The 27,435-nt window shown below is 38.1% G+C and overlaps 1 protein-coding gene across 3 annotated transcripts; it reads right to left on the reverse strand.

Moving 5' to 3' along the window:
* Positions 1–27,435, reverse strand: LOC125861878 (cleavage stimulation factor subunit 50). 3 transcript variants are annotated; one of them, XR_007445996.1, is made up of 15 exons: positions 27,020–27,435; positions 18,316–18,399; positions 18,077–18,198; positions 17,160–17,232; positions 16,978–17,061; positions 16,818–16,904; positions 16,403–16,473; positions 16,264–16,315; positions 16,103–16,160; positions 7,752–7,852; positions 7,532–7,686; positions 4,653–4,761; positions 796–852; positions 508–727; positions 1–399 (listed from the first exon to the last, which is right to left on the reverse strand). XR_007445996.1 is itself a non-coding variant. In XM_049541785.1 (14 exons), the coding sequence occupies exons 1-14, from the start codon at positions 27,131–27,133 to the stop codon at positions 581–583; spliced, it is 1,314 nt and encodes a 437-aa protein (XP_049397742.1). In that variant the 5' UTR covers positions 27,134–27,434; the 3' UTR covers positions 1–580. The 3 variants fall into 3 exon arrangements, 2 of the variants coding, with proteins under 2 accessions (XP_049397742.1, XP_049397743.1); XM_049541785.1 differs by having other exon boundaries at positions 1–727; positions 27,020–27,434; XM_049541786.1 differs by having other exon boundaries at positions 1–727; positions 18,077–18,188; positions 27,020–27,174.

A 27,435-nucleotide genomic window follows, 5' to 3' on the forward strand; every position in this document is an offset into this window, starting at 1 on the left:
TGAGAAGAAAATTTTCTTTTTGGTACAGTGCAGCTATCCATTGCAAAGGGATGTGGATATCCTATTAGAGTGTACAAGGTTGCTACTAAGAATCTCAAAAGGATCATCAAGCTTATGTCCACATTGTGTAATAGTTTCAATCAATTACAAAAACTTGGAAAGAAATCCTGCCGGACAGATTAAAAAACAACTGAATACATGTCCATCGAGCAATATTCAATCTTCCCTTAAAAGTAGTTTGGTTGATCAGCAAAGGTCAGCTAGGAGATTAACCATCATGCCTGACCATTGGACCGACTTGAAATCTGCCTTGTAGCTCATTGCCTCTTCTTCGTTCACCAACAAAGGAAAGAATCGAGGTAGAGAGGATGCATAAATCATTTCCATTTACTTAGCTCACTGCACAGCCAAAAAGAGGTTAAGAGTTTTGCTAGGTTGACCTTCCTCCGAATGCCACTTTCTCTTCTCTCAAGTATACAACAAACAAGTGTGCTGAGAGTTTCTTACAGGTTACAGCAAGCTTATTAAATTACATTGGCATATCTCTGGCATTACTAATGCTGCTGGCTCAATAGTGGCACTAAGTCCAGTGCCGAATGGATCGGTCAATCCCACAAGACACAAATGCAGCTTCTACTGGGGAATACTCAAGCCAACGGGGTGCACCAATATGGTTGGAGGGCCATCTAGCCACTATTTCTGTTGTCAGAGAATCCCATGCGACAATCTGTGACCAGCATCCTAATTAATCTCCGTAGTGTTACCTGTGTACGTATTAAAGAAAGACAAACTTACCTCATTTAGAGATTCATCAATTGATAATACAAATTCTTCTGTATCATTGAAAACAGCCTGCATTGAAAGCAATTTTCAACTGTCAATTGTCAACAAGAATGTGAGAGCATACAAGTAAAAATATCAAAGCTCATAGTAAAAAAAAAACAAGAAAACAAAAGGAAAACACTTTGATTGGTGCATATATAAAATGCATCCTAATTACAGAAGATGAACATGAAGATGCGGAAATCCATGTGGAACACTTTCATTAGGTGTTCTCTCTGACTATCACATCTCAAAATTACCTGAACTTCAATCAAGAAATTAACATAAGTTTACATATTCCTACATCTTAAGCAAAAAATTATTTTTCCTTTCCATGTGACAGAACATTGGATTGAGATGGATCTAAATGGGGTACCTGGATAGGAAGATTCATATAGACGACCCAACTAGCTTGGGATTGAAGCATAGCTATTATTGTTGCCATGATACTTCAAATGTATTAGCTTCTATTTTATTCATGCAATTCCATAATGATCATGATAGTTACGGAATATCTAAGAAGCTATTACGAATCCAAGTTGAAGCTTTCACAAGAATGATAAACTGACGCCAGCAGCTTTGCCATATGATACCATGTATTGCATATTCAATAATGATAAGCAATCGATATGTAATGACCCTCCTGGTCATTTCTATGTCTTGCCTGCCTTCTGTGTGTCATTTAGAGCGTTCCTGTAGCCATTTAAAGCATTCCTGTAGCGACCCCAAGTCATTAATGACTTGCTGGGACTGACAGTTCGGTCACCTGGTCGTTCGTTTGGTCTTGGTGCGAGTTTTTGTGTTTTGGAGCTTATGAACCTTGAATGATCATTTTCGATCAAAAGTTCAAGAAGATGACATTGGAATCCAATTCTGACGATTGCTTCGGAAGGGTCATTTTAGGCTAGTAGCATGATCGGCATGACTCCCGAGGTTTTCAGTGTGAGTCAGTGCGATTAGTTAACTTTAAGTTTAAGCCTAAGTTTGACTTTGGTCAACATTCTGAGTAAACGTGATCGGATGAGAATTCCGTCAGCGCAGTTAGCTCTGGAATGTCGAGTTTGGTCTAGATTGACCCTTCTTTTGTGCCCCGAGGTTTTCGATATCTTTCTGAGCCCTTTTGTGGGTTTTGACTTAAAATGACATTTGAGTGTGGGATCCACTTTTTGTCAAGATGACCTCGTATGAAAATTTCGACTGCGCCGTTGCATATCTTGTTTGGGTGCACTACGAGTTCGGAGCACCCCGTCGGAGTTTTAAAATTTTGGGAAAAATTGCAGAAAATCTGCTATTTAATGCAGATAAATCAGCAACCATTTCCCAAACTTAAAACCCTCTTAACTCTCTCATCTCTCATCCAAATTAGGCGATTCGAAGTGCGGGAGCTTCGTATTTTCGGTGGCTTCGCTGTAGAGTGTTCGAAAGTTGTCAGGTGCGCGTAGTTCGAGGTAATTTCGCGATAAACCTGACTGTTGTATCCCTTTTTCGAGCCTTTGTTTTTGGCATTCTTGTTTTGGTCATATCTCTTTCATTTTAGCTCGGTTTTGGGTGATTCGAAGTCCCACGTGTTGAGAATTGTTGTGACTTCGTCGTAGAGTGTTCAAGGAGTGCTAGGCACCATTAGATCCTTGTAGATTTCGAGTTTTGACTGTTGTAGGTTTTCTTTTAGTTGATTAAAGTGTGGTTTCTTACTTGTTGGTTTTTGCTGTGTTTTGAGCCTCGAATTGTGTTCCATTTTGGAACACAAGTTTGAGGTGCTGTTTAGGGTCTCTTGACGGAGTCAAATTCCAACAGTTCGGTGTGGGTCCCACGATTCCCGTTTTGACTCTTAAATTGACCCGTCTCCGTTTGTTGTGATTTTGGTGTCTAAACGACCGTAGTAACGTTGTGATCTTATATTTGATAGAGTGACAGCATTCAAAGGTTGTTCGGGAAGGAAAACCTCTGGTAAAGTGATTTGGAGAGCGCGACTTTTAAGGTAGGCTACGGCTTCCTTTCTTTTAGATTGAGCTTAATTGTGTAAAAGCATGTCGATTAGAGTGAATTAGGGGTGGGTACCAGTTTCCTACCTTACTTTGATTAGATACCTCATGTTAGGATCGATTGGTCATATTTCCGGTATAGTATCATGTTAACCGGTTTAGTAGAGGTGCATGTTTATGTACTAAATGCTATTGTATGCTATGTGTTGTATTCCTGTATGCTATGTGTTGTATGCCTTGTTCATCCTTAACCGTAAGCATGATGTCCTTAGTCTAGGTTAGGCTAGCATTGCCTTAGACTTATGACCTGTGTGGGCTAGATAGCCTTGACTTTCTGCCGAAGTCGTTCGGATGACTTAGCTCCTTGTAGACTGGAGTAGCAGACTTAGAGTCTGATAGTTGAGCCTTAGATTAGGCGTTATCGCTGCTTGCTGCACTTCTGTATATCTTCTCCCTCTAGTTCTGACGCGTTCTCGAAGGTTTAGTGCATCACTAAAGGTGTGGGATTGAGATAGTATAGGCTTGGAGCCTTTTCTGTGATTTCTTAGAGTGGACGGCGTTCCACGGTGGTAGTTGTTGGATTGAATCCTATTGGAGATACCATCACCCCCGGGGTCGTTCTTTCTAGCTGGGTTGGGAGCGTATCGCTGGCTGGGTAGACTCGGTGATATCAGCGATCGCCCCCAGGCCTCTCTTTCTAGCTGGGCTGGGAGTGTGCTGCTGGCTGGGTGTCCCTGGGTCGTTCTTTCTAGATGGGCTGGGAGTTGACTGCATGGTAGGACGACTCGCGATATCTACCTCACCCTCGAGTCCCTCTTTCTAGCTAGGCTGGGAGTGGACTGTTTGGTTGGGTGCCCCCTAGGGTCACTCTTTCTAGCTGGGCTGGGAGTGCACTGTTGGCTGGGTGGAATCTGATGGATTATCTTAGTTACTTTGGGCTGGGAGCCCAATTTTCTTCTTTCTCAGTAGACTTAACTTTTCTGTGTACCTGTCGGGCTTATGGGGGTCCGATCAGGTTTTACTTAAACTTGCGCACGAGTGTACCTTCTGGGCTTATGGGGGTCCAGTTAGGTTTAGTTTAGTTGTACTTAGTTGTTTCTGGTATGCTCGTGTGCTTTCTTTTCATATCCGCTTTGACCTCTCTGTGTCTAGATTCTATCATTTCTTATTGTTTTTACCCTTTTTGCTCAGTCGGCCTTTGATGCCTACTGAGTTCCTGTTGTGTTGGTACTCATGCTACGCTCTGCATCTATTTCGTGATGCAGGTCCCAGTACCAGTTACCAGCAGTGATTAGCTCCAGCCTTCTTTTGCAGATGTGATTCGGAGACGAGGGCGAGCACTTGGCGTTTAGGGTTGTCTTGTCTCCTTTTGTTTTAGCTAGTCTTGTTGCCTTTGAGACACGCTTTGTTGTGGTCCACTTTTGGGACTTGTACTCTTTATTAGATAGCTCTGTACTAGTGACTTCCAGGTTCTGGGAGGGATTTTTGTATATATTTATTTTGAATTGCTTCCGCCTTGTTATTCTTGTTTAGCTTATTGTTTTCGCTAGTTTCTGCCCTTTCGCTCATTGCTTGATGTTCTGGGTTACGGGTTGGCTTACCTACTGGTAGGGTATAGTAAGTGCCATCATGACTCGAGAAATCGGGTCCTGACACGATATTTGCATAAATATGTAACTCCATATTATTGCTTCTGTTTAAGCCTATATCAGCTTAACTACAGGGAGCAACCAAATTAGGCTTTGCTAATACATAATTAAAAAAAAAATGTTCATCAAAATAATAGATAGTAAAAACTGTGACATGAAACATGAACTCTTCAAAGCAAACTGTGTGAGCCTGACATACCTGGCAGCGCAACTGTGTATGTGCAGCTCCAAGATATTGTTTGACCAATCTTCCTGTGCCAACTTCCCAAAGCTTCACCGAAGAGTCTTTTGCTGAAGAGAGGATATACCTAGGACATATTTAGAATAAACAAGCTTCAGTAGACATTATAGCTCTATATACTATAGCATGCTGTACTACCCTGTACAAATCATTTCAAAGGTGTTTTAACCAGGAGACTTAAACAAGTAATTGGCGGATTAGTGGGATGCTCCCAATCTGCATTTGTTGAAGGGAGAAGCATTATTGATAGTATATTGTTTAGTCATGAGATTTTAAAGTGCTATTCTAGGAAATGGATCTCTCCAAGGTGTGCTCTCAAGGTGGACCTAAGGAAAGCTTATGACACTTTGGAATGGGGCTTTATAAGGAAATTGTTAATAGACATGGGGTTTCCTGCCAAATTTATACATTGGATTATGACACATTTGTCTATAGTGTCCTATTCCTTGATGCTTAATGGAGGATTGACTCCTCCTTTTATTGCCAAAAGAGGCATTAGACAAGGGGACCCTATGTCCCTTTATCTTTTTGTCTTGGCTATGGAGTACTTGGGAAGAAAGTTGAATCAATAAGCTAGGAATGGGAACTTCAACTTTCACCCAAGGTGAAGGAAGTTGGGCAGTGTACATATTTGTTTTGTAGATGATCTATTGATGTATTACAGGGCTGACATTATCTCTGTTAGGTTGCTAAGTGAAGCATTCACGAAGTTTCCCAAGGCATCTGGGTTACAGGCTAATGTAGATAAAAGCTCACTATATATTGCTGGGGTTGCCAATCACACAAGAGAAGAGATTCTTGAGGAGCTACGATATCTTGAAGGTGTCCTTCCATACAGATATTAAGGAGTGCCTTTAGCATCTAAAAAGCTCAGTGTGAACCATTTCTTGCCACTTATTGAGAAAATTACTGCAAAGATCACTTGTTGGTCTGCTAAACTACTATCCTATGCTGGAAGAGTACAATTGATCAAGTCAGTCTTGTTTGGGGTGCAAGATTACTGGTCCCAAATATTTTTGACTCCTAAGAAGGTGATGAAGAGTATTGAACAGAATTGTAGAACTTTCTTGTGCACTGGAAATGTGACCATACAAAGAAAGCATTGGTTTCTTGGGAGAATATTTGCAAACCTTTTGCAGCTGGGGGCCTGAACATTATAAATTTATGTATGTGAAATAGAGCTGCAATATTGAAACAATTATAGAATATAGCAAGAAATAAAGAATGCTTATGGATCCAGTGGGTACACGACTATTTTATAAGAAGGAAAATTATTGAAACAATCCAAATACCTAAGAATGCTTCTTGGGTTGTGAGGAAGATATTGGAAGCAAGGGAATGGATACTACAGGGACAAACAACACAAGGAGACTTGAGTTCAGCTTTTGATGAAACCCAATCAGGTGACAATTTCTCCATACATAAGATGTACACAAGACTGATGCCTCAATTTCCTAGAGTTGACTGGAAGGCCATAGCAATATACCCCAGAATTCATCCAAGATTCAAGTTCTTTGTATGGCTAGCTGTTCAGAAGAGATTAGCAACTGTTGACAGGCTGATTAAGCTTGGGATTCAAGTCCCTCCTGATTGTGCTTAGTGTGGATTGACATTAGAAACATTCAGCCATCTATTCTTTGAATACCAGGAGACAAAGGCATTGTGGAATAGATTGTGTATGGCTGGGTTTCTCAAGAGCTATTCAGGAGTGGGAGACAGAAGTGAAATGGGTATGTATGATGGCAAAGAAGAAGGCTGGACTAGCTGAAGTTGTAAGCAATGTTTTTGGTATGCTAGTGTATGTCATATGGAGAGAAAGGAACAAGATCAGATTTCAGAAAGGGAGCATGAACACTGATGAAGTGTTGAAGGAAATACCCGAAATAGTGATGCATATGCACATCAAGAGTCAGACCAGGGCAAAATGGATAGCACTTCAACAACTAAATGTTTATCCTTAGTTTCTGATTAGATACAGATAGCAATAGATCACTGATCTATATAGAAAGTACTGTATAGAAGGCTATGGATTAGTAGAATCTGTTTGTATAGATGAGTGAGAAGGTAATCCAATACTGCTCTGTTTGTAAAGACACACTTTTGGTTAGGAATGAAAATATGCAGTTTACCAAAAAAAAACATCAAGACTATCTCATTGTCAAAAAAAATAAAAAATATCAAGAATATCTCACATAAAAAGTAAAGCAAGTTCCACGTGTAAATAAGAGATAAAACCTGATGTCAAATAGACCACATAGGGTCGCAAATAACAATTTGATACAAAAGATGAATATCAATTCTTTTTGTCTAAGAGCATGAGCAGTATACCAGATAAACTTGGTAGTCAAGCAAGCCATACTTTACTGGAATTTCTTTGTGACAAAACATGAAGATAAGATTCTTTTTTGTTTTGATGACCGTAGTGTCCGGCCAGCTTTCGCGTACCTCGACTAATTCCTCGAGATACCTGTCACCTCCCACCACCAACGCCAGGTACCAAGTAACTCTGTCCACCAAGTCTAGGACAGATGGGAAGAATCACCTAGTGTTTTTGTCTCGGCTGGGATTCGAACCTAAGACCTCATCGCTCTCATCTACTTCATTGACCACTAGGCAACACCCTTGGGTGCGACGAGAAGATTCTCATTGGCAGCTCTTTTCACAAGTTCCCCACCCTCCACAACGTAAAAAGAAACAAAAAAACCTATTCATACCTAGGCAGTGGTTCAAGTGGAATAAACCTCTTGTTCTTTTTTCTTTCTTTGTCTTCTTTTCTCTAATTGAAGAAAAAGTTCCTGGTCCTAACTTGTAAGCTGTATCCATTAGGGATCTCTTACCTTTGATCCTTTGTGAAATTTGCACTTGTAGCCTCTGCCGCTCCATGTGCATCATCTATAGATCGCACGCAGCTAGCTGTTACCCCATCCCATAACCGAATTGCACCATCTTTGGATGCAGTTACATACATTCCACCAGTAGATGAATACCTAACCTGTAAGGAAATATAATGGTGAGTAAAGAATCCTCTGACCAATGCATACTAGATACCCAATTTACCTGATTAATAGCACCATTGACACCCATATCTTGGAAATTTGGTGGCAGGTAGCATTTGAAAGTGTTAATGTCATATAGGTGGGGAATTGAATGATCAGTTCCTGTAACAACCAACATTATCATGAGACAATTTAGCCAATCAGCATAATGCAAATCGTGTTCAATACTGCTGCTGCTTCATCTGAATGAGTTAGCAGTAAATGATATGGAAACATAGGACAATAGACAATCTTATGATACATAATCGAATAATTGGTTCTCTAACCAATTTTAACTGGTTAGATTCCAAGTCTTAAGAAGAAAGCTTACCGTCCACTATGGTGGGAATTTTTATTAACAGTTTTTGTACTTGAAGTAATTTCACTAATGTGAATAATTCCTAATGCTCTCTCTCTCTCTCTTCTAACGCTCAATGTCATTGAACGGTCTTCTTCCCCTCCCCACCTCCCTTGGACCTAACTCCGGTTGGTGACCACCAGGAGGCTGCACCAGGTAAGTCATCTTCTCCTCTCTCTTCTTCTCAGACCGCTTCTCTCTCCTCTCCACCCCTTCTTCTCTCCTTTGCAGAAACCCTAGCTGCTAATCTAGGGTCTGCAACAGTCTTCTTCCCTCTAGACTCTAGTTTATCTCTTTTTCTTCTTTTCTTTTTTCTCTTCACCGAGAACCATAAACCACCAGCCCGCTGCTGTGGGTTTAGGATCAGCCACAGTCATCGCCCCACCTTCTCTGTCCTCTTGTTCTTTTCCTTTTTAGTTGCTTCTTTCCTCTTCTTTTTCTTTTTCTTTTTCTTCTTTCTTTGTGGTCTGGTAGTACAGGTGCACACTGAGCAGCGAACAGTAATCTCCAGTTGCAGGGGCAGCAGCAGTATGTGTCGGAGGGTGAGCGTCGGCAAATCATTTCAGTCTAGACCAGCAGCAGAGCGTAGATATCTCTGGCTTACACCCACGTTCTATCCGCCAGGAGTTGGTACCTCTGGTTGCACTTTTCAACCCTTATCTTCCGCCCTTGTAGAGATATATATTGCAGTAGCATAGTGTAGTGTTGTGCGTATATTCCATTGTCTTAAGACACTTCTCTTTTTGTAGATTAGTGGTAGTGTTAGTATCTTGCAACATAGGAACTCTGACGGGGAAGTGTATAGAGTTAGTGAAGATTCTCAAGAAGAGGAAGATCAGTATAACTTGTGCTCCGGAGACCAGATGGGTGGGTTCTAAGGCTAGGGATGTTATCGGGTATAAGTTATGATATGCGGGTGGAAGTTGCCTCTGTGGTGGACAAGATACGGGAGGCTAGGCTGACAAGGTTCAGACATGTCAAGAGGAGATGTACAATTGCCCAGTGAGGAGGTGTGGGAGGTTGACACTGGAAGGCAGGAGGGAAGGTAAGGACTAAGGGTAGCCGAAGAAGTATGGGGGAGAAGTGATGACATGGCAAGACTTTAGCTTACCAAAGACATGACCCTTGATGGGAGGGTATGGAGGTCGAGGATTCGGGCAGAAGACTAAAAATAAATAGTTTTGTATATGGTCTTTCTTGCTAGTAGTATTAGTATTATTTTCGATATTTTTATTATTTTACTTTTTCTGTATTGTTATTATGTTTCTACTACTTGTCTTGTATGCCTCTATATTCTTACTATACTGCTATTGTTTATGCATTCATAAATGTTGTGTTTATGCTTTCTCTGAGCCTAAGGTCTTTCGAAAGTACGGGTAGAGATAAGGTCTGCGTACACTCTACTCTCCCCTGACCCCAGTCGTGGAACCATACTGGTATGTTGTTGTTGTGGTAGTTTTTGTAGTTCATATTAGGTAGTTACAACTTACAACACCTTTGGATCTATATTTCCTCTTGGTTGGAGTTGAGATCAATCATCGACGAGCTGCCCTCCGGAGCTTCATTTCTCTTTTAAGATTTATAAGCCAACATCACATGTTGATTCAGTCAACCAGGTATCATATCATAGATAGAAGGCTTTTTTTTCTCAACTGCCTTAACATTTAGTTTAATTTTCATTTTTTTTTTTAAAATGGTAATTGTTGCTATTTCTATAGCCTATGTACTGAAACCCGTATCTACACAAGGAACTCTAATAATACCGACTTATCCCTATAATGAATCTAAGACATCAATGATAGAGACGGTATCATTAGAGTAAATTTGATTACACCAAAAACACAGAGTCAAAATGCAATTCAGTTTAACTTGTTGCATACTATTCTCCCTATCCTCAAAAACTCTAAGGTTCTTCTCTTTCTATATTGTCCACCAAATTGTGGCAGGGACAATTCTCTAGTTACTTCTGTTTTTTGCTTGTGTCCCTGCTTCTTCCCAGCTATGTAGAGCCTCTGAAATTCTCCTAGGCATGGACCAGGAGATGTTTTTAAGTCTCAGGAACAAATTCCACAGCTGGCCAGTGACTTCACATTGGATGAACAAATGATTGACTGTTTCTGCAGTTTTCCCACAGAAAAAAACATCTAGAGCAAAGTGTAATTCTCCTGTGTCAATACTGCTTCTTTAGCCAATAACCACACAAAGCAAGACACCTTGTAGCGGATCTTGGCTTTCCATATATGTCTCCAGAGCCACTTGAGTAAATGCAGATTTTGATGGTTCAACTTCTTATATGTTGCACCTATTTTAAAATCCCTTTACTGTTTCCCAACCACTGCAATCTGTCCCACCCTATTTCCAGACCACTAAATTGATCAATGCATCTAAAAAATTATGTTACTCTTGCAATTTCCTAGTCATTGAGGTGTCCTCTAAATACAAAATTCCACCCTTGAGGAGTCCATAAGTCAGCTATAGTACTTTGTTGCTGAAGAACTAAATTGTGGATGTCAGGGAAGAGAGTCTCCATATTTCCTTCTGCATGCCAATCATCCTTCCAGAATCTAGTTTTTATGCCATCTACCATTTTGATCTTGGTGTTAGGTCTGAATTCATTCCAAAGTTCTCTAATGGATTTCCATAAGCTAACACCATAAGGGGTGTAACCTCCTTTGTCATCCAACTATCACTCTCTTCATATTTTGCCTTTATGACTGAGCCTTATAAATTCTGATTATCATTTGAGTACTTCCAAAGCCACTTCATCCTCAAAGCTTTGCTCTGGTTCTTCATGTTCTTGATCCCCAGACCCCCAACTCTCTTTTCAGTGATCACAGTTTTCCATTTGACTAAGACCCTCTCCTTTCCTTGTTCCCTTGCCATAAAAATTTTCTCCTGATGCTATCCAACCTATTGATGATTCCCGGTGGGGCAGGAAACAATGACATCATATATGTTGGAAGTGCATCAAGCAAAGAATTAATCAAAGTTAGTATTCCCCCTAATGAAAGGTACTGAGACTTCCACCTTGCTAGCCTCTTCTCACACTTCTTAATCACCCCATCCCAGATCTCCATAGACTTGGATTTTTCCCCAAAGGCATACCCAAATATGTGGTTGGGAGGACAGATACTTCACCTCCCAATATTGACTTCAAAATTTCCATGCTTGGTACTTCATTTATTGGTTACAAGAAGCTTTTCCTCCGGTTGACATGTAGCCCAGACATAGCTTCAAAAATAACTAGAATGAGTCTTATTATCATTGTATAGAAAATGCTGAACAATTAGTCGATCTTTTAGGATTACTGTAATTAGTCTCTTGTTTTAGCTTGTTACTACCTTTTTGGAGGTCTCCAGCATACCTTAATGCTGAGGAATAAAACATTACCAGTTTCAAAAAAAAAATTGAAGGTGGTCTTCCTCGGCATCACAAAAGATCAGGGTGTCATCTGCATATTGTAAATGAGTGATCTCTAGACTTTCCCTTCCAACTCTAGCAACTTCAAAACCTCTCAGCCACCCTTCATTGCATGCATTCTTGATCATATTGTTGAGTCCCTCCATGACTAGTATGAAAAGGAAGGGTGATAGGGGATCACCATGCCTAAGACCTCTCTGTGACCTAAAATATCCTATTGGAGAGCCATTTACCAATACTGAGAAGTTCACTAAAGATACGCAAAATTTAACTCACTGTCTCCATTTGTGACCAAAACCCATCTTCTCTAGCATACCCATAAGAAAGTCCCAATTGACATGGTCATATGCTTTCTCAATGTCTAATTTGCATAGAATTCCTGGTTTTTTTAGACTAACCTGGAATCTACAGCTTCATTTAGCTATGAGGACTGCATCCATTATCTGTCTCCCTTTAATAAAAGCTAATTGTTATGAATCGACAAGCTTGGACATCACTTTTTTCAGCCTTTCGGTAAGCACTTTTGAAAAGATCTTATACATACTACCTAAAAAAGCTAATAGGTCTAAACCTCCCTTGTTCATGGAAGATTTCAAAATTCTCCATTACGTCACCTTTCACCACCTCCCAGCATTTGATTTAAAACCCCATAGTAAAGCCATCTGGTCCTGGTGCTTTATCAATTGCACACTGCTTTAAACACCTTAGAACTTCTTCCTGGTCAAAGCTTCTTTCAAGATCCTTCTTTTCCTCCCCTGTCAACCTTGGGCAATTCAAAAAATTGTTGGCAGGTCTCCACTGCAACTCCTATGTATAAAGCTTCTGATAGAACTCCACTATTTCCCCTTGGATTCTTTTTGGTTCTTGGATAATGTTCCCCTAGACTAGAAGTTGATATACATTATGGTACCTCTTGTGTGCATTAGCTATCTTATGGAAGAACTTGGTGTTCTTATCCCCTTCGTTTAACCAAATTGATCTTGATCTTTGCCTCCAGTAGATCTCCTCATTTTTTTATCAAATCCTCCAAGTTCAGAAGTAAACTTGCCTTTTCTGTTGCCTCATCCTCAGTTAGACCTCTATCAGTAGCAATGTTTTCCATAGCAGCCAGCTTTTCAAGTAAAACTCTCCTCTGTCGGACAAGATTCCCTTGCTCACTTCTGCTCCACTCCTTCAATTTGTGTTTCAAAGCATTTATTTGGATGCAAGGATGTAATCAGGCCTCCCAATATAATCAATAGAGTTCCATCATATCCTTACGCTGTCAATGAAACCTTCAGTCCCTAACCACCAGTTCTCAAACTTAAAATAACTCTTGCTCTTCTTCCGGGAACCACCTTGGAGTGTGATTGGAGAGTGGTCTGACACTATTCGATGTATAGTGTACTGTTTCAAGTTGCTAAAAGCATCATCCCATTCTTGAGATACCAAGACCCTGTCAATTTTTGAAGCTATCAGGTGGTTATCCCCTTTGAACCAGGTGAACTTTGCATTTTCCAGTTGAAGATCAACTAGGTTTAGATCCTCGATCAAATTAGAGAACTCCCGCATCCCTATTGTTCTCCTTATACAGTTCCTCTTTTCTAAGGCATATCTAGCCTCATTAAAATCACCACAAACTGCTCATGGACCTTCTATTAAACCTCTGATAGAGCCAATTTCTTCCCATACTGGTCTTCGTTCCACATAGCAATTTGGAGCATATACTCCTGTAATATGGCATGAGGGTATATGTTCCGATCTCTAAAACTTCCCCTTTCCATATTCTACTATCCCAAAGCATCATTATCCTCCTCTTGTCCCACTAGCTTCCAAACATGCCATTCTGATCCATCTACCACCCCAAATCTGCATTACTAGCCCAGTAAGATCCCCCTCTAGTTTGGTTTCTTGAAGACAAATAATGTCAGCTTTCCAATCCCCCGTAATGTTCTTGACAACCCTCCGTTTGTCCCTACTGTTCAAACCCCTTAGATTCCATGAGACAAGTTTAAATTGCATCAAGAAATAGTTAGGAAGTTTCTCCCCTTATCTCTACACCCCCACACTTTTGAACTTCACATCAAAAGCTACAAAAAATTTCAATTCATTACAGCCCTTGAACCTTGTCTTCTTGTCCGGCTTGTCTGGCACTGTCCACCTGTAGTAACAGTTCCATAGCTTCGTCTTCATGACCTTGGAAATCAGCCCCAAACAATTTTCCCAGTTTGATCAAATTCTGTTTCACCCAAGCAGAAACTTCTCTCTTTTTCTGTGATTAACAGTTGTTATTGTGTGTATAGTGGCTCTGCTTCTTCAACTTCCCATTCTTCAACAGAGGTCAAAGTTCTTTGGTCTTCACTATTGCATACCTCTTTTTCCTCCCTCCCAATCATCACCTCCCCAATTGGAACTTGTGCCTCTGGTTCGGCCATATTTAGCACAGCCACGTCACCCAAAATACCACTCAAATCTGTTGTTGTTATCTCCTTCTCAGTATTCTGTTGTGCTCCTTGCCATGTCTTTGAGCAGAACTATGTTTCTTTATCTTGAAGAATCCAATCTTCTACTGGATTGGGCTGGGTGGAATTGGATATGCTATTAAAAATAAATAGGCTTGTTGGATCTGGTCCATTATACTCTTCATTTAATTGTTCTGGCCTATACCCAAGGCCCATAATAGATTCCTTCATTAAAGAGGTCACATGGTTCTCATATGACTCAGTGGGTACCACCACAGCTGTCAACTTTCCATTCCCCACATGGGTATTTGTACTAGGATCCCTAGTAAAAGGGGATTTTTGTACTGTAGTAGTTACTCCTTATTATCTCCTGGTCCATAACATACCCTGCTTTCAAATTGTTCTCCGGCAAGATTCAAAACTTTTTCTAGCAAGATTTCATATCTTGCTTTGCCTTCAACCCATACCAGAAAATGGTATCTGATTCCACCACGCGAAATCGAAACCTCTTTCGGTATATTTCTACCACTGTTTGCAACCAAAATTCTTGCCCACGTCATATGGTTCTTCAACTCTGTCTCCTCTTCCATTGCCACCCAACCACCACAGAGTTGCCCTATTTCTTCAAATACTTGTTGTGACCACAGATGTAGGGGGATCCCTATAATTTTTATTCCAAGTTTTTTTAACTTCCACAGAGTTCGGCATGCAGCCTACAACTGGGCTCCACCATTCTAGGTTGAAACTTAAGTTTCTCCATTTCCACTAACCTTGAAGAGTTTGTTCCGCCATGAATTTATTGGGAAATTCTGATTTCAGACAAAGAAGGTTTCTCTTTGTTGGCCTTCTCCAGATACCCTACAAGACACCTACCCAAAAGCCCATCCTCTTGCTTTTCTGCTGAGCTTGTCTCCTTGTGGGTTTTTTATAGCCATTTGCTGTCCCTTACAGCCTTTGAGTAGGGGTATCCGGAGTTTACAAGTCTTGGTAAACTCGTTGGTATCGACCTTTTGGTGCATTTAATGAAGTTTTCTATCTTAAATGCTAAATCGTACCATCCAGCATTCAAGACTGGTTCTGGAATAATGTTAACAGATCTACCCCCCACATTAATGGCTACAATGCTCATATATCTCTCATATTCATTATGTTTCCTAGTGCAGAAGTATTCCTCTTTTCTTTCAGTATATCTCCATCTCCTTGTGACTTTCTTATGATCAGTGGAAGCTTCTCTTAGCAGGAAACAGATCCATTCCATCACCTTACTGCTCACGGTAGTTCTTCTCATCATTCTTCGACTTCTTTCCACCCACTCGTACCAAACAGAGCCTTCATCATTCCATTTGGTAATATCAAAAGACTTGAAACTAGCATTAAAATAAATCCTATTTTCCCCCATGGCCTGACTAAGCAAGAGAGTAGAAAGAAAAGAAGAATAATCACATGAGGTAATTACCAGAGGCAATAGGTGTGCGGAAGGGTGCTGGAGGAGAGAGAACTGCCTCGAGAACTGTGCCAGAGAGCATTTCTAATTTAACTTTGTTAACTGTAGTTTAATTTTCATTTTGTGGATGATGTAAATGATATTTTGGATTTCATAGGTTCTGTACATTTGTTATTGGGATGGCTTTACTCCTGTTATTCACAGCATTTTCTTAGTGCTGAGTTTGCTGAATAATACAAAGTTACGTTTCTTTGTTCAGTGGTGAATAATGCAAAAAATAATTACTTAACAAAAAATCAAAGTTACCTGTTTCAAAAAAAAAAAATACTTAACAAAAAAGACACCTAAAAATCTAGTTAGAAGTAACTGCACGGAATGGATTAGCACATACACAAAGAATATATTGCATTACGAGATTTGATCACCAATACCGGAAAGATGGACAAACAGATTTTTACACTTCATAGCATAGGCAAAGATTGCTTGTTTTGTTCTGGTAGAAACCTGTAAAAGTATGACTTCCCTATTTCTCTAGTATTTGGGCAAAAGATCATAGATAACTTCAGGGATAAAAAGTTGTCCGACATAGCATCATTAAATCAGGTTTAAATTCACCTCTGAAATAGCATCATCAAATAAGATTTAAGTTCACCTAACTAGTAAATAGTAGCCCACAGTACAGTATCTAACTTGAAAAGAAATTTACTTGCCTGCCAGAAGATAGTCCCCGGAAGGATGAAATGACACCGACCTTACATTATGTGTATCCTGTTGAAACATTTAATCCAAATCAAGTAGAACAGTTAGTATATTTTCTAAGCCAAAATCAAGCTTAATGTTTGGTTTCAAAATTTAATAACATTTGAGTGACCTGAATCACTCTAAATGCTCTCTTTGCTACTGCTTTGGAAAAATCAAAGAACCTGAAAGAAGCCAAAAGGAAAAAGTAGTTAGGTAATATTCCAATGACAAACATATTAGGCAACTTCACAGTTAATAATAAATCCTACTTGATGGTGCGATCTTTTGATCCAGATATGAGTACTGTATTTTGTGGATGAAAATCCAAGTCATTTATAGGCTGCAGTTATGTACAAGTTTTGGGTAAGAAACAGGGAAAATCCTGACATAGTCACACATCAGAAACTGAGATTCATAGGAATAGAGAGAGAGGAGGTGCTATCAGTAATTAAAGGGAAGCACACCATCACATTGCCAGAGATAATATGACGTTCAACTTACTCAGCTATATACTCCCTTTAGAAAAAATGATAAAAGAGATATACCCACATTTTATATTTTTTTACCATTTTATGAGAGGAGCATCACAGGCAAAAAATCATACAAACAAGTCCAGTGAACTTTAATTTGATAGAGTAATCCAGTAAACGTCTTACTTATATAGTGGATAATGAGAGATCTTACTTGTTGATGATCATAAAAAGTCCGTATAACAGGCCTCACTGGGCCATCCCTAGCTTCTGGCTGCATCATTTGCTTAACTTTTGCAATCTGCACAAGTTAACGCTTTTGCATTAGAAATAGAAGAATGAAAGTTAAGAGTTCTAAAGAAATGATACAATACCTCAAACAATTTAATTGATGTGTCTGCACTTCCAGTAGCAAGAAATCTTCCATCAGGGCTAAATCTGGCACACCTTGCAACATTCTAAAAGAAAATTCTTGTGTTAAAACTTAATGCTGGAAATTGGCAATTGAAACAAAGACGAGAGCTCATACAACCTACAGTTTTGTTTAAGATACAACCTTGTGCTCAGAAATATGTCGTGACTCATGCTTTGGGATATTTTTTGACGGCCCTTTTGTATCGTTCATGCTACTGTTGCAAAGCAAATTGATTATCAGAACTCCAACAAATGGCAAGCTTAACATCATTCATAAATTTGTTACAAGAAAGAAGAAACATTTATCACACAGATGCAGATCAAGCCAGCAAATGGTCTTTACATGGTCCAGACAGATAAGTTAATTTATGGTGAATCCTGAAATCTGAAAGTGAGCCCACTCTGGAAATCTTGAGACATTCTTCTTAGGTCAAACGACTATGAGATGCATTTTGATGGCCCTCTATAGTGTATAAGCCACTGCTAGATCTCTTGATGCATGGATCAAAAGGATCAAACTTACAGTGTCTACAAAGAAGAGTTCTATGATTGACATGACCTAGTTCAATATGAAAGCTGTTACACAATAAAGGCTCACCCTCATGCATAAATTCAGTACAGAACTTAACTTATATACAGAATAAAAATTATGATTGGTTCAAAAGGTGCAGCAGCTAATCAGTTATTGAAAGATGTAACTAATGAAAAAAGGGAAAAAGATGACCAATCGGATACTCTAGTTTTGGAAAAAGATAGTCAATTGGACACTCTAGTTTTTCCATACATAAAAACAGGCGAATCATTCCCTAATTAGTTATTACTCTTGATTACAGAAGATTAGAACTCAAGTATCCAAAACATTTCCCACAATCACCAGATAACTTCCTCCTTTTCACTCATAGTAGAACTTGTCAACTGCATACATCAGCATGGGACAAGGATTTTAAACTCTTGGTCAACCGATAACGCATTAATTGCACTTCAACACTCAAACTTATAAAAGAGAACTTTTAAACCCTTTAGGTTATTAAGAAAATAGTGTGATGGGAGATAAATTGCCTGAAATCAACAGATGCAGCCCGAGGGGCTGGCATTGAGCCATATCCAGCAGTTACGATTGGATCAAAAGGTACAGCTGTAGAAACTCCTCTCAGTGTCTCATCTTTGTCCACTGCAAGACCCTGTTAACGGCTTAGAGTGATAAAGAAGTTTTTATACATCTATTCTCTTACCCCATGTTGAGCAGCTGAAAATCACTGAAAGCATAACAAAGTCAAACGCTACCAACTGATAAAAACCTTTGCAACCAATTCCAGTAGCTTGTTGGGAGGAGCTTCAACACTCATTGGTGTCATTGTAGCTGAAGCTACAGCACTTGCAGCCTGTCATACATGCATAGCAGAATTCATCAAGACCTCTAAATAACTTAGCTTAGCTACATACCATTTCTATTCAAAACATGTATAAGACACACAAACTGATGTGCTCAACTTTGTTTTATTGAATCCAATCATAGTGCTAGATCAAGCAGTTAAACCCAGGAAAAGATGACTGTGTTAGGAGACCTCACTTGCAGCCCATATGTTATTACAGATATGTTATGGAAGGTATCCGCATCATGTATCAGAGACAGCAAGAAACATGAAGCACAATGACCAAGGAAAACCAAGAATACATATGTTGGGCTCCACAAAGAAAAGTTTAAAGTCAAATTTTGTGGAGTTCTTGTAGACATTTCCTTGTTCTAGGGGATAATTGCAGTGTGAACTCTAGAATTTTATGAAATTCTGTAGCAAGGAAGCTAGGATAGTCATGGGAGATTCATATTAGCTGAAACCGCAAAAAAAACATCAAGTGAGGTTTGAATATCAAAAACCTTAGATATGCAACGTAGCGTTCCAAATGCCATGATAACAACCATGATCATTTGTTCAATCCCCAATAAATTCTCTACAGATAGAAGCCATCTGGGATGCTTGTTGCCCAAGGGCTATTTTGGTCATTTCGGGCAAAATAGTTACTTACTCTGTTTAATTTGTTCTTCTGATTTTTCTTTTTAATTTGTTAAATATTTGAAAGTTAGATAAAAATTACAATAATGAGCAACTTAAATAATTTAAAAGACATAAAAAATTTGATTGACTCTTGAAATTCTAAATTGGGACAGAAGAAGTAACATGTTTTATGTGAAATGCCAGAAAAAAAAATTATAAATCACAATAATAAATAACTTAATAAAAGACATAAAAAAATTAAATGATTCTCGAATTTCTATCAGTGCCACATAAATTGAGAAATGAGATAGAGAGAGTAACATATATTATTTGAAAATTATGAAAAATGTACTATAATTCACAATGATTGACAACTTAAAATATTCAGAAGACATAAAAAATTTGATTGACCTTTGAAATTCTATCAGTGCCACATAAATTGGGACAGAAGAAGTAACATATAAAAATGACATAAAAAGTACTATAAATCACGGTAATTTACAACTTGAAAATTTAGAAGACATATAAAGAATTTGTTGACTCTTAAATTCTATCAGTGCCACATAAATTGGGACAGAGAAAGTAACATATATTATTTGAAAATTACGTAAAAGTACAGATCGTCAGTTTGGAGGTCTATCAGAAATTTGTGGCCAAAACTAGCGAGGAACATATGCTACAAGGTGGGTGAGGGGACTAGGATACTTTTTTGGAAACACAAGTGGATAGGACAGAACTCCCTTATGGAGGACTTCGTAGATTTGTACTCTTTTTGCGACAACCCTGGAGCATCTATTGCTGAGATGTGGTCTCAGCAAGGGTGGAATATAACCCTTAGGAGGCTCTTAAATGACTGGGAGGTGGATAGAGTAGCCAATTTACTGCAAAGGTTGGAAGATTTTCCGGGACTCAACACTAATCCTGATGCAATCAGATGGAAACATTATAGGGATGGGGAATTTTCTGTTGGAAGAATGTACAAAAGAGACCTGGCAACACACCCGGGGGGCATTTTTGGACCTTGGAAACAAATTTGGAAATCCAACACCCCAACCAAGATAAAGTGTTTCACATGGTCAGTGTGCAGAAGAGCATGTCTGACTCAGGAGAGACTGAAAAAAAGAGGATTTCAGATTGTTTCTAGGTGCTTCTTTTGCCATGAGAAGGAGGAAACAAACAATCATTTGTTCCTTCACTGTAGAGTGACTTCCCAGATATGGTATATGTTTCAAAGCATTATTTAAGATCCTTGGGTGGTGCGTGAGAATACTGCTGACCTACTAAACTGTTGGATGAGAAGAGGGGGGAATAAAACACAGAAAAAATGGTGGAATCTAGTTCCATCTTGCATATGGTGGTCAATTTGGAAGGAAAGAAACAATAGGTGCTTTAAGAATATTACTAACCCAATGCAGAAAGTTAAAGAAAACTGCATTAATACTCTATATTTTTGGTGTAAAGAAGAGGGTATATATGAAGTAGATCAGCTAGTAGATTTCCTAGGCTCTTTGTAATCATGACTACTTGGCCTTTGAATTTTTTTTTTTTTGTTTGGTTGCCAGCATACCCTCATTGCTGATGAATACAACTTTACCATTCTCAAAAAAAAATGAAAAAAAAAATTATTAACAAATTAAAATATTTAAAAATTTGAATGTGACATAAATTGAAACCAAAAATAATATTTTGGGCCTGTGCTAGCACAGGCTCCTGTATCTAGTATTACAAGACATGGCAAGTCTGTTTAGAATGATTTCTCTTATGGTCTAAGAGGTATGATAAACACGTCACAGTGAGAAATTGAGCATCACGGAGGTATGAAAACAGACCATGAATAAAGGACAAATAAGAGAAGCATTTTCCAAAGCTATGCAACCTCATAGGTTATATGTAAAAGTTCTTTACTCCAGTAAGTCTAGAACTAATTACAATTGCAATGAGGCAACGAGAATTGTAGTATTTGAGGTACAGTTTAAAGACACTTTCTTCTGAAAGACAGTAAGTTGCAAATGAAGTTCCCATTTTCTACAAGCATCCAATTTTGGTCATCACCAATGTCTGAATTGAACTGAGTCACTCAATCACCTAAGACTTTAAAATCTCTCACCTAACACTCCAAAACCTCTTATGACATAGGGGTACCCTTGACAACTTACTGAATAAATATATAGACCTCAAGTACAAATCTCCATTTACCCCACCCCCACCCCAGCACTAAAGAAGGAATATGTTCTTAATGGCACTCAAAGGTGTGGCCTAGTGGTCAATGGTATGGGTAGAGATTCATGAGGTCTCAATTTCAAATCTCATCGGAGGTAACACAATTAGTGACTACTTCTCATCTGTCAAAGCCTTGGTGGATAGAGTTACACGGTACTTGTGTTGGTGGGAGGTAGCAGATACCCCGTGGAATTAGTCAAGGTGTGTGAAAGTTGGCCCAGTCACCGAGGTTAACATAAAAAAAGATATGATACTACCATTCAATGTTTGAACACTCTAAATTCTTATCTCTTCCAAATAATTGTTATAGTAATAAATCTCAAATAAAGCAGATTTATGCGTACACAAGTACAAATCAATGCATACATCACCTTACGAAGAAGAATCCTACCGTTTCTTCTACTTTTCCCTTTCCATTTTCTCCTTTCTTCCAAGGATGACATACTCAATTGTCTTTCCTGGCTATTAATCAAATAACTTTCTTAACCTGAGCAACTATAAACAAGAAACAACTCATTCTAGGATATGATTTGATGCCACGACCTTGTCTACACTATAATTTGATTTAGTTCAAAGGCTAACTGGAACTTCCTTGCATTTAACATTCCCTAACTTGCAGGGCATCAAGTTAAGGAATGGTCACTAAAAAGTATTTTCTAACTTGATGCTCTATCAAATAAAGCCTAATCTCTCACACATTCTGAGAAGTTGTTCATCCATCAAGCACCTAAGGGTGTGTAGCCTAGTGGTCAATGAAGTGGGTTAAGAACCATGAAGCCTCAAGTTCAAATCCCAGCCGACACAAAAACAGTAGGTGATTTCTTTCCATTTGTTCTAGTCTTGGTGGACACAGTTACCCGATACCTATAGTTGGTGAGAAGTGATGGGTTTCGTGGAATTAGTCGAGGGGCGCACAATCTGGCCTAGACACAACGATTATTTAAAAAAAGTTGCCTATCCATTGGTCTAACAATAGCTCGAACAGTGTTGTTGAGAATATAATTAAGCAAATAAAAGTTTGCTCTCTAATAGTTTAATCCTTTAGATAAGATGGTCACATACTTCAACATGGTATCGTAGCAGACAAAGGTCTTGGTACTAAATCTCACCACCACTCATTATCAAAAACAATTTCCACGTGTTTGCAGTGTTATCAAAGGAGAAAAGCGCAAAAAAACTCTAAGGTCCATGGGGGCTTTAAGCGCAAAGCACAAATAAAGCGTGGGCTTTAATGAAAAATGGCGCAAAGGGAGAAAAGAATACAAATATATATGTTTAGTCCAAGACTAATAATTATAAATATGAATGACAAATATATGACCAAAGAAATTGAAAAAAATTTATGGTTAAGTGAAATATCAATTATTTAGTTTCACTTCTTCATAAAAGTCTCATTGGCAAGGAAAAGCTTGCCTTAGAACCTTGATGACGACACTGAAGTGCACATAAAGCGAGGCGAAGAGCTCAACACGTTTTGAGCCTCGCTTCCAGGCTTAAGCACGCTTAAAGCGCGCCTTTGATAACACTGCGTGTTTGGCCATGAAAAATGAATTAGAGCCACACGTGAGGGGACGTATTGAGAATATAAATAAATAAAAACATGCTCTCTCTAACAACTTAAACTTTTAGATGAGATTCACACTCAACAAGTGCAACATAATAAGACTCCCAGAAATCTACCATGATAAAAAACATTCATATATTAACAAATTAACTAGCATGATGTAATTTTATGTATCATCTACAATTCAATTCCAAACTAGTTGGGATGCCTACATGAATCGTGGTATTCATCATAGTTTGACTATCTTCTACTCCTACCTTCCTCATTTACCTAGGTATAGTTGTTGGGGAAACTACTACATTGAAACTTAATAGATATAAGATAGTAACGAGTAATCAAAACAAATGTGGTGCGTGGCAAGCTATTGCCTTGAAAGTGATTTTAGTCCGACTAGGTTGCACATTGTTCTAATCGGTCGCTCCTCAAGTTTCCACAACACTGATGGCTAGAAGCTTGTAGAAAATGAATTGCCTAGAAAAAAAGAAAGAGAAGAACAAGTGTGGAGAAGAGAGAATATTTTTGAGGTAGAGGAAAAGGCTTGCAAATGGTCTGCTTGTTAGACAAATTTCTGGAGTTGTTACAGAGGGGACTAAATGAGTTGTAACATAATTAAAATGGATGTTATGAGAGTGATAAATGTTGTTACGGAATTTATTCTAGTAATGTATCTGGATATATTCTTGTAAGCATGTATTTGGACACTTTCTGGTAGGCTTAAAAAGTTAAAATTACTTTTTCCCAAAACCAAATTTAGATTAGGTCTTCACATATATTTTGCTCGCAGGCAAGCCAAATCAACCAATTTTGCCTTCAAGTCTTTTCTCCTGTGCACAAGGCCACTCCCACTAACTCTTTACAAGCCCAATAAAGAATAATTTAATATATAAAGAGAAGAAACAAATTATTCTTAATCAATGAGGTACTTTTGTCTTTTACATAAGACAAGTAGTTAGGGAAAATGGACCCATAAAAATTATTTATTCTTTGTATTATTAAAAAGAAAAAAAGGAACAATTCCAGCAATCCTCTAGACCTCCACTAATGCAAGGGTAAAGAAAAATAAACACTAGTTTAGGACAAAGGAAGGATATATATTTATGTGTCGATGTCTTTTGATTTGAATTGATACATAGTGACATGGGGCAACAACCAATATGCACAAACTGAAGTACTCTTGAACTGAATGGACTTTAGTTGAGACCCCCACAATACATGTTATCCTAAATTTTAAGCAAACTCCACAATACTTACAAAGTGCGTTTATGGTCACGCTCATACCTTGGGTCTCTTGAGTGCTTTAGAAAGACAACCCAAATCTTACATAGAAGGCATCCATACTTTCTATTTTTTTTTTAAACTGGTAACTTGAAAGCATCCATACTTTTACACTCTCTTAGATGATTCCATCAAGTCTATCGCAATATAGACCACCATAAGGCTATGGAATCATTAAGAGCAAAATAAGCTCAACCTAACAAAGCACTACCACACGCCATAGGAATAGGAAATTTGGTCTCTTGCTCTACCAACTCAAAAGCAATGAATTTTGATTCCGTAGTAGACTATATGATTAGAAATTATAGTCTAGAGAACTTTTTATAGCCTCTTTCCAAAATATAGTATATATTCACTTTTTATAGCCTCTTTCCAAAATATAGCATCTATTCACCTTTTTGATTCATCATAAATCTAGTAGACACTAATTCATCATTTAAAACACCAATGTAAAAATTCTAAGTCAAAAAAACAATGATAAAGTCAGGACTAAAGCTAGTCTCAACTTTATGCGTTTTACTCCTTCTAAGTTCATTTTCATGTTCATTAGCAATAACATCAAAAAAGGCACAACATGAGAATTAACATGAATAGACGTAGAAACATTATTTTGCACATCACTAGGCATATCAATTTTCAAAGGAAAAACATATTCAAAAAATTTCCCATCACTAGATTCCTAAATAGAATTCAAAGATACAATGTAACACTAATTTGAGCCTAAGGAATACAAAAAGTACCAAAAGTTTTAGGTACCACCTTTAACGTTTTTAACAAAACGGGTAGACCAACCTTAGTCAAACACTCCCATACTTTTAAAAATTTCAAGTTAGGGACAAGCTCTTTCCATGAGATATAGAGTCTTGCCCAACTTCTTTTGAGGAGCTCTATGAAGAACACGGCATGCAAACAAAACAACTTCTCTCCACATGTTGCCAGATCGGGATTCTAGAGTGTTAGTACTACTTGAACCCTATCAAATCTAAGTGTCTCAATTTTTTCTGTCCAATTGGCTCTCCACTTCTATTTTGAATTTCAAGAACATACTCTCAACCACATTCTTAAACTTAAGAAGATATAGCATATTGTATCTAGAGGAATCATCAACAAAAGTGATGTAATACTCATTTTACCTTTGCTAACAGTGTTCTTCAAAACAGTTAAGCCTGAATGTATTAGTTCAAGCAATTCATTCTTTCAACTAGTAATAGTTTTAAATGGTTTCTTGATAATTTTTGTATCTATACATGCGATGCACCGAAAAAAATCATCCGAATTTATCCCAGGGATTAATTTCATTTTTCTAAGTTTTTTAATAAAAGCAATATTAACAACCTAGTCTACCATGACAAAAGTTAACAAACTCAACAATATAAGCAGATCTAGAATTACTTGCATTATTGACAACTTCTTGAACCATATTCCGCACAAATAAACCGTTATTGAGGTACCCCTTCCCAACAAATCCTTTGTGAGAAATTAATTATTTTATCAGCTTCAAAAACAAGTTTAAGACATGCTTTGTAGAGAAGTGCTAGTGAAACTAAGTTTTTACAAAGGGAAGGACTACAGAACATTGTTCAAGGCCAATGTTTTTCCAGAAGTTAACTTAAGCAAAATTTTCATGTACCCATAACTCTAGAAATGATGGAGTTACCCATGTAGACACACTCATCATCGGTAGACTCCTCAAAATCATGAAACAACTCCTAGTTGATGCAAACATGTCTTAAGGCCCCTATGTCCAATACCCAATCAATCTTGTTAGCTACTGAGTTTGCCACGACAACAACGATAACAATCTCGTCATCACCCTCAACAAGGTGAGCTTGGATAGAAGCTTGTCCTCCTTACTTCAAGGTTTGCCCTGATCTTTGATAGCACTAGGCAGCCTTTGCCCAAAATTTGATCTTATTTTTTACCTTTTGCATTAGTGGGGGTTGATGAAATAATTCCTTACATTCCCTCAGCAAGATGAGCTTGGATAGAAGCTTTCCCTCCTTGCTTCGAGTTTTACCTTTGTCTTTAATAGCATTAGATAACCTTTCCCAAAATTTGTTCTCATTCTTTACCTTAGCATTAGTGAGGGATTGTTGGAATTATTTCTTTATTATTTCTTTTCTTTGGCATTATTTCTTTTTAAATAATGCAGAGAATAAAGAATTCTTGTAGGTCCGGTTTCCCCGAACTACTTTCTTGTCTTATGTGAGACAAAAGTCTCTCATTAATTAGAAAAAGCTCTTTTTTCTCCTTAATATAAATTGCCCTTTATTGGGCTTGTAACAAGCTAGTAAAAAGGAGTGGTCTTGTGCACATGAGAAGTGGCTTGAAGACAAACTGATCAATGTTCCCCTGCTTGCTGTATATATGTGAGACCTATCCCAAATTTGATTTTAAGAAAATATTTTTAGTTTTTTTTTTAATTTACATATAAAGTATCCAAATACATGTATACAAGAATATATCCTGATATATTACTAAATAAATTTTGTAACACAAGTCAATCACTATTGTAATAGCCATTTTTAATTAGTAACAACCAAGTTAATTGTGACAATCAACTTAATTTTGTTACAGCTCACTAAGCCTCCTTTATAACACCTCCAGAATTAACCGATATAAAGCAGACCATTTTTGACCTTTTTCCTACCCTAAAAAAATTCTCTTCTTCTCCAAATGTGTTCTCCTCTTTATGTTATTTCTGAGCTGTGGAACCTCAGAGAGCAACAGTTAACAACTATGTGCATCCTAGTAGGACTGAAATCGCTCTCGAACGCCACAACATAAGATTTGTTTCAATAAGTTGTAATTTTTCCAACAACTATAATGTTACATATTTACGGTCACCAAAGATTTCTCTTTTCCCAACGTTCTCAAGGAACCCAAGAAGGTAAGCAGTTTCAAAAGGTTAAATGTGTTTATAAAACCAAAGAATTGAAGAAACAGTACCTGATTGAGATTATTATCGCGAAGATGAGCGACTATGAGAGAATTAACATGACGGAACAATTTCCCGGCTTGCAATTTGTGCTCCAAGTTATCATTGTTATGGTTGCTCCCCATTTAACTTATTGCTGCCCTAATTTATTCAATGAAACAAACAGAAACAATACCCTCAGAATCTTTGTTGATTCACAAATTTGGCTTTGCAGTGTTCGGGATTGAAAGAGAGAAAGCAATAATGGCAAACTGATAACCCTTTTCTTAAAGCTCGTACAGATTTTTGGAAGAGGATGAAACTGAAGTACTATGAGCTTCAGAACTCTACCGCCGCCATTTGAGTACACTACAATGCTTCTTGGCAGTCCAATTTGGATTTGTTTTGCAATTGATTTAGGAAAAAGTTAATTTAGGTTTTCTTTTTA

Source organism: Solanum stenotomum, chromosome 4 (genome assembly GCF_019186545.1).
Source record: "Solanum stenotomum isolate F172 chromosome 4, ASM1918654v1, whole genome shotgun sequence".
NCBI lineage: Eukaryota > Viridiplantae > Streptophyta > Magnoliopsida > Solanales > Solanaceae > Solanum > Solanum stenotomum.

What these genes read in the sequence shown, in the direction of transcription:
- LOC125861878 (XM_049541785.1), bottom strand. Translation starts at nt 27,133, where the DNA reads ATGGGGAGCAACCATAACAATGATAACTTGGAGCACAAATTGCAAGCC. An exon ending in GCTGCATCTGTTGATTTCAG is followed by an intron (nt 17,233 to 18,076) that starts GCAATTTATCTC and finishes GCTTTGCAACAG; the next exon opens with TAGCATGAACGATACAAAAG. An exon ending in TCAAAAGATCGCACCATCAA is followed by an intron (nt 16,316 to 16,402) that starts GTAGGATTTATT and finishes GGCTTCTTTCAG; the next exon opens with GTTCTTTGATTTTTCCAAAG.